At 48.5% G+C, this 13,919-nt stretch overlaps 1 protein-coding gene and 1 pseudogene across 1 annotated transcript; both read right to left on the reverse strand.

Annotated features, from left to right (window-relative positions):
• Positions 1–1,222: 1,222 nt before the first annotated feature.
• LOC147977118 (uncharacterized) lies at positions 1,223–1,874 on the reverse strand (annotated as a pseudogene).
• A 9,414-nt stretch (positions 1,875–11,288) lies between these two features.
• LOC125553136 (uncharacterized) lies at positions 11,289–12,862 on the reverse strand. The gene has a single exon (XM_048716920.2). It carries the CDS (start codon positions 12,545–12,547, stop codon positions 11,645–11,647), a length of 903 nt encoding a protein of 300 aa, XP_048572877.1. The 5' UTR covers positions 12,548–12,862; the 3' UTR covers positions 11,289–11,644.
• Between the last annotated feature and the right edge of the window lie 1,057 nt (positions 12,863–13,919).

Here is a 13,919-nt window from a genome sequence, read left to right on the forward strand (position 1 = left end):
TTGCTTTTCTACTTGCCACCGACACTGCCGGAGAGGACGCACCCTTTAAACATTCTGCGAGTTGCCTTACTAAACCGCACGCCCCGAGCGAGACGATGGGCGAACGGCCAGTTTCCTTCTTGGACAAAATCCGACCCTGGCATCAGATCAAAGCTAGTCAAATCAAATATCAGTAGCGAATCAGTCTCTGGTTGAATGGTTACGTGAATAGTGGTATTCCTAACCTAACAGAGTTCAAGTCCTCGTGCTCACATTATTCCTATGTTCATTGGGATGAGTATATACCTGCTCCAACCCATTATCCCTGCTCCAAGACGATGCCCTCAAGAGGGGGAATGGCCCCGAAGGCCCCGTCATCGTCCATTCCGGGAATCCTAGATCTATGGTTTCCCCCGGAGCAGCTGGAACGATATGAAGACGACTGCAACCTACAATGCCTTCTGTTATGTTATAATTTGAGGTTCTTTCCACACAAAAATCTCTGTTTAACACTCATTTAACCCCCTTTCAAATCATGTTGAACACGCTAGAGTTGGAGCCTCTGAGAGTGGTGTGGCTAGAGTCATGGGTTGAACCCGTGGATGACAAATGGGTTCAATCCATTTCGTTCTTTCTGCTTTCTACCCACACCAGCCCATCTCTTTCACTTCAGGAAAAAAAGCCCATCTCTTAGCTCAACCCACACCGCTCCAGACCATTTAATTCTTCTGTCCGTTACAACCTAAGAGCATCTCCAATAGATGATGTTATTTTGGTGGTCCAAACCGGTGATGGTCCAAATTTGGAGCACCAAAAAGTGCTTTCTACATCTCCGAAAAATGCTCAACTCCAACAGATGGTCCAAAACGGAGATGTAAATAAAAGAGCAACTTCAACAGATGGTTCAAAACCAAGATTAAAATGACCAACTACTACTTCATCTCAACATAGTTCAAACATGAAATTCAGCATAGTTTCATACACAAATTCAACTACTACTTATTCGAACTACTAGATGAAACTACTCGTCGTTGGAGCTGCGGAACTACTCCCAGAACTCGTCCTTGGTCGGGTCATCGCACCCCTCGTCCCCCTCCTCGGAGTCACCCCAGTCCTCATCCGACGACTCGATAGGGATCACAGTCGAGGGGCTGGCCTCGTCCTCCTTCTTCACCCCCTTCTTTTTCGCCTCGACGTCGCGCTTCCAGTAGTGCTCCAGCTCGGCCTGGACGTACTGCGGATGCTATCGTGCAAACCGAGTCATCGTCGCCTCGTCGCTCTCGCCGGGAGCGACAACAACCGCTGGTCTCTTCTTCGCCTTCTTCACCGGCATCTCCTCCATACAGATGCCCTGTGGCACGGGCCACTCCGCCACCGCCTGGGACTCGACTTCCGGGAAGTTGAGGTCCGTCTTCGGCCGTCCGGCACGCCACACCGCCACATCGTGGGCACGCGCGGCCTCACCAGCGGTGGGATACGTGCTGAGCCACCAACGCGCCCGGCGTCGGAGAACTGCACTCCGAAGTTCCAGAAGGGCTTCGCCCTCATGCTGAAGAAACCGGACTTGCCCTTCAGCGTCTTCTTCGGCGCCATCGGGGAGCGGGCGGCGGCCGAGCGGGGAGCGGGGCGGCGGCGTGCGGCGCGGGGCGGAGGCGGACGAAGCAGGGCGACGGCGTGTGGAGCGGGACGGAGGCGGACGGGACGGGGCGGTGGATGGACCAGAGGCGGAGGCAGATGGAGCGGGGCCGGGTGGAGGCGGACGGAGCGGGGCCAAGCGAAGGACGGACAGGAGGCGGAGGCGGCCGAAGAGGAGGCGGACGGGGTCGGGGCGGGGCGAAGGCGGCCGGAGCGGAGGCGGACGCGATGGGGCGGCGCGGCGGCTGGCGACGGCCCATGCGGGGTGGAATCGGCGGCGGGGGCTGGATCTACGGCGGGGCCGCGGCCGAGCGGGGAGCTGCGGCGGGGCGGGTCGCGGGTGGGCTGTCGCGAGGTGGAAGGGGAATGAAGTGGCGGTTGGTCATTTGGCGGCCGGCCGCAGTTTTACATCAGTTGTATCTCGTGATGTAAATTTGCATCACGAAGTTTTAAATTTTACAACTTCAAGAGACGGTGGTCTAATTTTTTTTTATATGGACCGTCTGTTGGAGTAACGCTTTTTGCTCTCAAATATTCAAAAATTAGTTATTTTTACATACGGATCGTTTATTGGAGATGCTCTAACCCAAAGTGAAACCGAAGGAGGAACAGCACGAAATGGTCCAAAACAAACCACCCCTTCCCAGATTGAATCATAGTGAAATTTGGGTTCACGGTTCAGCTATCAGGCGGAGATTTTGACCATGAGGACATCTCCAACGCCCCCGTGTAAGAATATTTTGAATATTCAGTGTGACCCATGTAATTTAGAGAAATAATTCTAATATTATGTTGTCTAGTGTGATGATTACTAGACATAAAGGAAATAGAATTGTGGGCTTAAATACACTCTTCTCTCCCTTCATAAATAATTAAATATGTGGTAGATGTGTATGTATAAAGGTATATCAGAGTGCAATGCATATACATTGCTAACTATCACATGCTAATAGCCAGCCTCTTGGTTCAGTTAGCAGCACGTACGTGGTGAATGCATGGATGTGTTAGTGAAAGGTTACTGTTGCTCTTACTAGAAGATACGCATCACGTCGTGAAGTCATGGCCTATGGAAAACACACGTCCATTGGATGCCTCGAGGCTGTGTACGTTTACGGAAAATAATTATAGTACTGCTAATTGGCCGTAGGTAATTAGCCGGTTCCATGCAATCACGTGTGAGGCAAAGGGCTGCTTCGAACAATTGCATCCCTTGTAAGACCATCCATAGTGGGAGTAGCATAGAGAGTAGTAACATATATGATACCTAAGCAAAGAAAGATGTTGTGGCAGTTAATTAATAAATAGAGAGATAAATTAAGTAACATAGCTACTTACTCACAATATGAGTAACATCACACATACCAAGATAAGATGAGTCTATAACGTAATAAATGAAGAGTTGCATTATTTTAAAAAAGGAGGATGACCTCGGCCTCTACATTTGGGTGATGCATGCAACCACTTTTAAATGAGAGAGATTTTTCACTTCTCGGCCTATGCACCAACTAGGGATGCATACGACTATTTTAGTATAAGTATCAAGATAAACATGGTTCTCGGATTTTTTTTAAAAATGAGTTTCAAGATATTTCTTGATGAGTGGTTCCACTACACGCCAAGCTTGATCTTTAATAAACAAAATGTTACATGACATCACACATATGCATGTTACTAGTTTAAGTTACTTCTTACTATAGGTAGTCTAGAAGGCATCTGATTAGGCAATAGTTAGGCGGTTGGATACGTGGTAGTCTTAGAGGACACGACGATTGAGAACAAACATTCGTGTTGGATACAACAATCAGTGTCCTCGGTAAGCATCTCTTCGTGTCCTGTAAATTAGTAAATAGCAGTACCTTCGAACGTCATTTGGCACTAGGATTAAGTAGCAGCACATATGCACGTTAGAGGGTAAAGAAATATATTACGAGAGTGTTGATGTACACATACACATGAAAGTGCAAATAATAGATAGCGTGTACGTGGTACATAACAGACCGTTCTCTGATCATCTGAGGGGATACTAAAAGATGAAGGAAGAGGGGAGAGAAAACACTCTCTACTACTGTATGGTCCGTGGATAGTTTACGACTAATGCATTGGTGATTATGCATTATTTATGGAGCCATTTCACTGACAATTTTGATGGTTTGACATATATTATGGAGACATCAAGGTATGTAAATTAAAGATATCAAAAGGTTGAATCAACCAGTGCATACATGATCCTGGAATAAAGTTTCCGCATCACAGTTTTTCTTACACCCAGCACTTCCATAGGCGCTTAAAAGAAAATAAATAAAAGATTTTTTTGCTTAACATCTGTATTAGAGTCCCTCCTTCCAAACGCTAGCAATGCTAACAGGCACTACACGGGTTAAAAAAGAATGAAAATGTTGAGAGGAAAAAGCAGTGGCGCCCGCGGGGTCCTTTGGCATGGCCGCTAGCCAATTTACTCGACTCGGCCAGGAATCGCACGTAACGGCCAAGGAAACGTCCTAGCGTCCGGTGTAAAGTGCCGGGGTTGTAGATGATGGCCGGACAAGACCTGAGAACCATGGCGTCTATCTTTACGAGTTCATATCTCAGCCATGCGGACCACACAGGAAGCATATGACTACTGGGTGCAACCTATGAAAGACAGTTGCATGGGATACTTACAACCGATTTGGATGACGGTTCAATAATATGATAGGCGTTTAGTCATCTTACCATATTTTCAGCGGTTGTGGCAAATTTATTTACTTTTAAGCTTCCTACTACTGCTTAAGACTTTGAGACTTTGTTCTAGACCTGGATTTTTAATAAGATGGTTGTGTGCATCAGGAGATGCAGAGGTCGGCAGTATTCCTCCTTTTTGACAAAAAGTATAAATGCCAACTAAAAATTGTGATGCACTAGCCTATGAAATTTAATCTTTATACAAATACACTAGTTTTGAGTGATAAATTTGAAAAATTGTATAAGACAATCACCAAAGCAAACTGGTGATTTATAAATTCCTCGACATGTTACCGGTTTACAATTTTATGCATCTACAGGCACGAGTAATTCACAATAACCATTCTAAACCTCCTGGCATATGGACACAAATCCATGTTTATATATACCAGGATCAACACCATGCATGCAGCTTAAGCTGCCCGAGAAATCATTATGTGCACGTTCGACCATGAACAAGATCGCATCGCGGCTATCTTCCCGGGGTAGCCTGCTCCCACAGGGAGCTACCCGGGTAGGAGCGGAACAGAGGGCATGTTTAGGGGCGGAGTCAGATTTTTTTCCAATGGGTGCACTCATGGTTTGAGTATGAACTAGCCATTGTACAATCTCTGATCAATAGTAGCAAATCTATGTGTACGGGCGCCGGGGAGGGCATTGCCCCCAACCTTCAAAATAATGCAAAGTTCAGAAATTTTGGAGGGCTTTGATGGAATTTTTAATTATTTGCTCCCACATATCTGCATATTTTACTATTTGGCTCCACTAAAGTTTCTATCTAGCTTCACCAGTGACTATATATAACATTCAAAGATAGTATAAACAACCAAAATATCAAATCACGTTTAACTGTTACATTAAAACAAACTAACAAAGATACATACCAAGTGAATGCGATCCTCACTCCACTTGTTTGCATATTCCAAATAAAGTAGTAAATAATAACTTTGTAGCTTTATAGGGAGCTTGGTTCTTCCTGGAAAGATTAAACAAAATTAACATGTAAATTTCACAAGCTTTTAACAAGTACATTAAGCAAAACTTGTAAAGCCCCTCACATTCCAAAGTTTACTTTTCTGGTTTTATTTGAATCTCATCTTGTTTTTTGAGATTATTGGTGCACTCTGAAATTCCCTTTTGACCAGTTGGATCAGAAGGCGGCTTATCTAAATCGAAGTTTCTCTAAATAGAAGGCTTTGTAGACTAGTACTAGGGTTTTGATTGCTTTTGTTATTGGTGTGCCTTTGATGTGCTTGAGATGATCTAGATCAATCAAGGCCCATCTCACCTTCGAGGAGATTGCGTGACGAGATTTTGATTTAGGCCTAGAGTTATTGAAATCCAAGAGTAGTTCATATGTGGTTTTGGTCTACCTAGTGGTTTCTCGCATGTCCCTCTTAAAACATGCCAACATGTACATATTTCCTCTTTAGTGAAAAGGCAGTGCTCCTGCCGGTTGCTCAAAAAAAAATATCATGAGTACGATAATATGAATCTCGCACCGAAGATGTGTTGTGTATAGGATTGCTTCATTTTACTTGGGGGTTATCACCTAGGCTAACCTTCACTATTTGCACTGAATATGGGTTAAAAGGTGACTTTTTCTTAGGATAAGGAAGTTGATTACTTGTGTAACTCCCCTTGGTCGAGACAAGTTGTTGGTGTCATCTACGCCCAAAACATGTACATTAACTACGCCCTGAGCTGGGGGGCAGAACGAGAAAATCAATGGGTTTACTCATTGACTTATTGTGAGGATTTGGTATAAACTAATTATGTGTAAATTATAATTTATACCACCAATAATAATATAGCACTCAAACTCTCAAAGAAAGAATAACCGATAGAAATAAGAGGGAGGAGATGTGTGATGTGTCGGTTGCCGTTCCCGAGCTGTCGTTGTCCGTATGCAACTGGTGTCTTGTGGCAAAGAGAGGGTCGAAGACGGGAGAATCGGGGGAGTGATCGTGTGTCGAGAGTCTTGTGTTAGGCTGCTTGTAATGGGTAGTATCATAAATTAGTATCATGCATATGGTACTAGTGTGTGATACTACCTCCCTAATGCATAGTATCATCTACTAGTATCATAGATGACTTTATTTATTGTCATGCATGACACATAGTAGCATTGCATTTATTATGATACGGTATCATTGTATGATACTCAATCATCTCTTTCTTCATTTAATTCTATGCCACATCATCAAAATTGCCTATTTGGCATGCATGATACTAGCTATGATACTTACATTACGACCAACCTTATCGGCAAGCCATGATGGGCATGTACGTGTGAGCTTTGATTGGGCTATTCACGTATGCATTGTGATTTAATGGGTTCAGATGAGATTTTATTATTGTGTTCATAGCTAATCAATACCCATGTACATATACGCGGTGACAAAAAAAATGAAGTATAGCTTGAACCGAACGGCATAACACTAGCTCCGCCTCTGGGTACGTTGCGGATATGCTGCTGGAGCATAAATAAAGTATAAAGTAACAATCAGTAAAAAGCGCAGAGAGAGAAGAGAAGAGATGGGCCACAGGCAGGGGGAGAGAGAGAGATATATATATATAGAGAGAGAGAGAAGATGAAGGAAAGCAGAAACACATGAGAGAGGAGATGCTCGCGGTTGCCTTGCACACATGCAACCATTGTCGTCAGTATAAGAGAGATACACCTTCGGAGGTCTACAGGGCGGCGAACGGAGCAAGAGAGGCGAAGAGTTGAGGACTACAGGGGCGGAGCAAGTGTCCGTCTGGGGGCAGGGCGGTGACGGCCATGGAACCCTATAGCTGAGTGGTGGAGGTTAGTGAGGCTCCCACCCCCTTTTTCTTTGCATAAACACATAATATTTGACACTAACACAATACCCGATTTTGCGCCGGTGGCCGGAGTTCTTCCCGGGAAGGGAAGAGTATCGACGGGAGGAGGAAAGAGCATAGAGGAGTGAGACAAAGTGAACGGGGAGCTTCCGCCTGCTTCGCTATTCACACAGTGAATGTTCCATTCCTTATAAGTTGTACAGAGCACTTCAAAAATATTACATCGAGTGTCTAGAAGTACCTAGACTATCAACACTCCATGACACAACATGAGAGTGGTTCGTTACCATTATACACTGTCATGCAACCTATGTCATGATTTTGACATAGGCCTATGATAAAGGCCGCCCCATGTGCAGTCAACACATGTGTTAGAATTGTGTCGAATATTATTGTACAAGTTAGGTTACAGTTGGACTTGGAGTCGTATGGTGTGTAGACAGGATACGGAGTGTGTCCAAGGAGGACACTTGTATCCTAGACCTCTCATATATAGCGGGGGTAGACACACGATGTAACCTATGCCAACATAATAGCATGGGCACGCGGGGGAGCCGGCGGCGTGTGCCGGCGCCCGGGCGGCCGGAGTGCGGTATAGTAGCGGTGTCATGGGGAGGAGCGCCCGTAGTCATGCCCCGGGGATGTAGCCATGATGATGAACCTCTTAACAAATCTCGGTGTCGTGCTTATGTGATTGCTTGGTTCTCGAATGATCAACGGAGTGCCTCGGATTTATTCTAACAAGTGGTATCATGAGCAAGGTTACGAAGAGGCCGCGGATATTCATTGATTTAGAGGAAGGAGCGGAAAAATTCGTGGAATCTGTCGAGTTGGTCGCAGACGGCGACAGGAAAATTCGACGTTGCAGCGAGACGCCTGCTCATATAGCGATCCGGAGAAGCGTCCAGAGGTTTTCGGTAGATCCATTGAGAGAGGCAATTTCGGCAGATTGGATCGGATGGTGCTTCTCAGCGAGATCGGGAAACAGCGCCGTACGCGTTGACATGGAGCAGCAGGAGACCGGGCACCGCAAGGTGGCAAGGGGCAGATAGGCCAGCATCAGGGGATCTGACAAGCCAGCCGTGGGCCCTGTTGGGTGCGTGGCGGGGTCAAGCCCAGGTCCAGGTGGACGCCCACGCGGGGCGTGCAAGGGCGCCGGCACGGGAGCAACCCATGGAGCGTGCAAGTTGTGCGGGCAAAGCGGGCGTTGCCCAGCCGTGCATTAGTGCGTGCAAGACTACTGCTGAATACGTAGAGGCAGATTGAGGTTTGTGAAAAATAATGCACGTGCGTAAGGCAGGAGGAAATCAATCAGCGAAGGAAACTAATCATATGGATATCTTTCATCTGGTAGCCATGACGTTGGCTGAGAAAACAAATCAACCTCAAGCATTGTAGTTTGTGCCAAGAGAAGCACCACCACGTATGGACCAAAGGATATTGTCTCGTGATTGGATTTTACGGTAGGAGTGGAGTAGCTCGGTCGGCATAGCAGTGATGTTTGACGGTGTTGCAGAAGCCCATACAACTAAGATGGAAATTATATGATGTATGACAATTCGCGGGAGATGATTTGGAAGCCTGGAGCGCTTCGTGCGGGGATCATGCATACACAGGGCGTCAAGGCAATGCACAGATGTGCGAGGCGGACACGATGCAGGGTGGAGCATGGTGCAGTCGGATAATTCAGCTGGGTCGGACTGGACTGTCTGACGGATCGATGGGGATGTCGGTCAAAGTAGAAGACGGTGGTGATTTCAGCGACGACGACATAGGAGCGTGATGCTGATGGTGGCCAACTTCTGGGGCGTGGAAACACGTGGTGCAGACTCGAGGGCTTGTGCGGCTTCGACAGACTATGGCGCAGGGTTAATTCAAGATTGTGTACACATGATAGCTTGAAGTCGACAGGGCGCGGGGTAGCATAGCGCAGCTACATGGAGTCATGTTGAAGGTGGAGCTGGAGTCTAGCGAAAGACTTCACTCTGTGCTGATGGAGGGGCTACGGCATAAGGATCCGGAGAGTCGTATCCTATTTCAGCGGGAAGGCGAGAGACACGTGGGTCGGACTAGGTACCAGTGGTCTGATGGAGACGTGATACTCGGTATCGGTCGGTGAAGATCGGTGGTTCTCTGCAGTGGGGGTTGAGGCAGTGTGGGCTAGCTACCCGGGAGACGCGACCAGGACAGCAGAGGCTCGACGCGGTGATAGCGGCGAGGCGTGCGGTAAGCACGGGACACATCGACAGGCCAAGGCACTAGCGGTCAGACGTGTGGTCAGACAAATTATGCAGGGGATGCTGAAGCGGTGTTGACAAGTATTGGATTCAAGTTGGTGACTGGATCTATCGGTGTCAGAAGATGGACAGGAGTTGACCATGGAGAATCTGAGAAAGTGGCGGGAAGTCTAAAATTGTCAAAAGCTGAGAGAGTACATGGCCGTATATTTTGTGGTGTTCAGTGCACATGGCAAAGTGCGGATGACAAGGCAGAAGGAGGCGCAGTGCTATAGCGGTGGGACATGTCAGAGACTATCCGGAAGAAGGGTGAGACAACTGCGAATTTGACTCAGGGTGACACAGGGCGACGGTGAAATTCCTTCAAGTTTAAGACAAGGAGTACATAAAAAGTGGTGACGTTGAGTTCACGTAACTCTTATATGTGGCGTCCAATATGTGAGTTGTTCATTTTTTTCACGCAGACAGTGATCGGTGTGTGATGTCGTTGAACGGATACTCCGGAAGTTGGAAGCACAAGGTAGAGTAATGAGGAACTTAATTTTTCTCAAGTGTTGACTGTAAAGAAGACGAGAATGGACTACAGTTGCAGATGGAGTCACATGGGAGTCTGGGAGTAGCAGTGGGGCTCATGGCGTATCTCAAGTCCAATGTACATGGAGGTTCGACGCACGAACGAATTCAAGGTGGTGGAGAATATTCGCCAAGGTGGAGTTTTTTAGAATTGTGTCGAATATTATTGTACAAGTTAGGTTACAATTGGACTTGGAGTCGTACGGTGTGTAGACAGGATACAGAGTCGTGTTCAAGTAGGACACTTGTATTCTAGGCCTTTCATATATAGCGGGGGTAGACACACGATGTAACCTATGCCAACATAATAGCACGGGCACGCGGGGGAGCCGGCGGCGTGTGCCGGCGCCCGGGCGGCCGGAGTGCGGTATAGTAGCGGTGTCATGGGAAGGATTGTCCGTAGTCATGCCCCGGGGATGTAGTCATGATAATGAACCTTGTTAACAAATCTCGGTGTCATGCTTATGTGATTGCTTGGTCCTCGGATAATCAACAAAGTGCCTCGAATTTATTCTAACAACATGGGCCCATCAAGAACCTTATGCGCAGTCTGTGCTAGGGGCGCCCTTGCTCGAAGAGAGGGTTGAACCCAACAATTTATGCCAAATTTAATATAATATACTAAATTAGCCCCATCAACTTTGTTTAATTCTTATTTAACCCTTTCTCAAATCACGTTGATGCTCTGCCTCGGGCAGAAAGTATACATAGATAGAAATAAAAAAGTGTTAAATGTATTAATTTCTTTGGGCCATTCGATGATAGTCTCATGTTTTGATTGCTTACCACATGTGCCATGTGATGATAAAAGCCCGATGTTACGGACACTAGTGGTAAAGTCACCGGATTTCTGGTTCTAAATCTTGGTCAGCGTAATGTTCAGCTGCTTGTCATGGTAGTTTCCTGGAAACTTGTTTGATGTAAGAAATGTTAATTAAAAAGGGACAACTCACTAAAACTAAGCTTCAGCCATTATACTCTCTCCGCCCAAAATAAGTGACACCAACTTTAGTATAACTTTTTGATTATAGTCTCCCTGTATCAGTATAGCTTCCCTGGCTAATTTTTCATAAATTGGCATTAAACATCATTGTTGAGTACCACAAAAAGGTTTAACTTTAGGGGATTTTAACAAAAAGCCACAACTCTAGGACTAATCAATAACAAAAAACACAAATTGCTTCGACTAGTCACTTAATGAGAAATATGATGTGGCCCCCCAAAAAAGAGAGAGAAATGCTATGAAATAGCTAGTATCTCTTTGTGGGTGGAAGATGTAATAAGTACTTGGAGAACTTCGTTTAGTTGCTTTCTGAACAGCTTTGTTGCTTGTATTGACATCTGATGGTTTCATTTAGTATAATGGAGCCAGGGAGCTCCTGCCTGTTTGTCTAAAAAAAAGATAAATTTGAAAAATTATACAAGAAGACAACCACCAAAGCAAACCGGCGATTTACAAATTCCACGACATGTTACCAGTTTACAGTTTTATATGCATCTACAACCACGAGTAATTGTAATAATTCACAATAACCATTCTAAACCTCTCCTGGTATATATGGACACAAATCCATGGTTATATACCAGGATCCACGCCGTGCATGCAGATTAAGCTGCCCGGAAAGCCACTATGTGCACGTTCGACCATGGACAAGATCGCGTCGATGAGCTCATGCCGTCTCGTGGTCGGTCCTCGCCGCCGCCTCCGATGAAGGGGTCGACGGCGGCGTCGCGTCCTCCTCGTCCTCGTCCACGGACGGCAGGCTCGGCTCCCACGGCCTCGTCCACTTCTGCGCCTGGCTTATCCTGCCGGAGTTACGGCACCCCGTGCCCGCCGCCGCGTCCGGCGTGCCGTCCGTCTGCTTCGTCTTCCTCCGCCTCTTCTTGTCCTTCTTCGCCGGCCTGGCGGCGCCCTCCTTTTTGACGGCGAGCCCGCGGTCCACCATCCTCTTGAACTGCCACTCGGCCCAGAATTCCCGGTTCACGAAGAAGTCCCTCGCGCAGCACCCCTCCGGCGTCGCCTCCCGCTCCTCCCCCGACCACGACGACGAGGACATGTCAGCGTCCGTGTCCGCGTCGTCCGTGGACGACGCCGCCGCGTCCTCGTCCTCGCGGTCGTCGTGGTCGGGGTTGGCCCCGACGGAGCCCTCGGGGATGTCGCGCTGGAGCCGGCGCACGGTGGTCTCGGGCAGCAGCAGCACCTTCTGGCCGGGGAAGAGCGGCTCGAGGGGCCGCACGGTGGCGCCGTGCGGGTTGCGGAAGACGTCCGGGTGCGCGAGGCAGAGGCCCGGCGGGTGGTTGCCGACGACGGCGCAGGCGAGCACCACGCCCGCGTACACCTCCACGATGCCGCTCCAGAGCACCACCCGCACCACCGAGTCGGCGGGCCACGTGGAGCCGGCGCTCGCGCTGAGCTCCACCGACGCCGCGTAGCCGTCGGGCGCCCGCCGCCGGCCCCCCATGAGGTACGGCTGCTGCTTCTTCCGGCCCCGCAGGGCCCGCGGGATGTACCTGGCCAGAGACGCCTTCGACGTGCAGCTGCCGCTACCGCCGCCGCCGCCATGACGAGCCATGGTTGCTGGGTACGTGGGGGAGAGGAGAGACGGATGGATCGATCAGGTGGGGAGCTTTGCTCGGCGCGGCGTGCGTGGGTAGATATAGCAGAGGCAGGGAGGGTCTTGCCATGGCTCCTTGGTGTTGTTGTCGGCTTGCTCTTGTCGATGCGGCGCTCCTCGCGATCATCAACGCTATGCGCTCTTCTTGTTCGCTGGCCATCGGAAGCGTCGACCGATGGGTGCAGGCTGCACGCCTGCACGTCGGCGGGTGGTGCACGCACGCGCACACGCACGGCGGCCAACGATTGGCTGGAGTCGAGTGGGAGTTGTAAGGTATTTTAAAATTGGAAAAGGCTTATAATCACCCGGCGGATTGCAGCTCCCGCCTCCGCCATCTTCCCTGCACGCCACGTGCCCCACGGGCCACTACTATTAGATTTGCAACTGACCCGTTGTTGCATTCTTATCACCGCAACAACGGGTCTCTTACGGACCGGGAAAGATGAAGACAAGGTAGCGACATCCAAATCCCTGCAACGCTGAATGAGAGATGTGCGTCGCCCGACGCTTTGGCACCGGCAACCACTCACCTCCCCGCAGAGGAGGATAAGGCGACGAGGTTGCAGCCGGGGTCGGCGCATTGGTCGGTGTTGCCGCTCGCCTCCACCACAACTATCGGCCAAGCACGGTACACCCACCTCGCTGGAGAGGAGGATGTGGTGAGCGACCTGGTCGGTGATCTGGTGCTCGCCGGCTGTGGGATGGGTGGTGCTGCTCCTCCCTCACCGGTGGTGATTTTTTTCTTGCAACATCCTCCCTGCTGCAAGAAAGATTCTGCAACATCACTAATGTTGCAAAACATTCTTCTGTAAACACCTATATAAAGGCAAACGGCCAAGTGATTGGGATTATCCGTGATTCCTGAGCCGGCACATGAGCTTGTCGTGCAAATTTTTGGCAACCATCACACTTGCGAATGATGTCTGCGTGAGTTGTAAGCCAATAGAAACCATGCTGGAAAGCTTTTGCCACCAAGGACCATGAGCCGACATGATGCGCGCAATCACCAGAATGAATTTCACCGAGAATTTAACGGCCTTCCTTAGAAGAAACACGACGTTTACAAGACAAAAAAATTCTGCAACAATAGCTCTCTTGTAAAAAAAATTGCAATAATACCTTCATCGCATAAGTTCTGCAACATGAAATCTATTGCAAACGTTCAAACGCAACATCATCATTGTTGCAAAGCAGACAGTTGAATCTAACGGCCATCTTAGAGCATCTCCAACAGCCGCGCAACGCGCCGCACGCTAAAAGTCACGATACAGCGCCGGCTTAGCCAGCTTTTGCGCGTGGCGGGGCGCTGGCTCCAGCGGCCGCTGCAAAT

Source organism: Triticum urartu, chromosome 4A, assembly GCF_056163025.1.
Source record: "Triticum urartu cultivar PI428250 chromosome 4A, HENAU_Tu73, whole genome shotgun sequence".
Classification (NCBI taxonomy): Eukaryota; Viridiplantae; Streptophyta; class Magnoliopsida; order Poales; family Poaceae; genus Triticum; species Triticum urartu.

Coding starts and splice junctions, on each gene's coding strand:
- LOC125553136 (XM_048716920.2), bottom strand. CDS start 12,547: ATGGCTCGTCATGGCGGCGGCGGCGGTAGCGGCAGCTGCACGTCGAAG.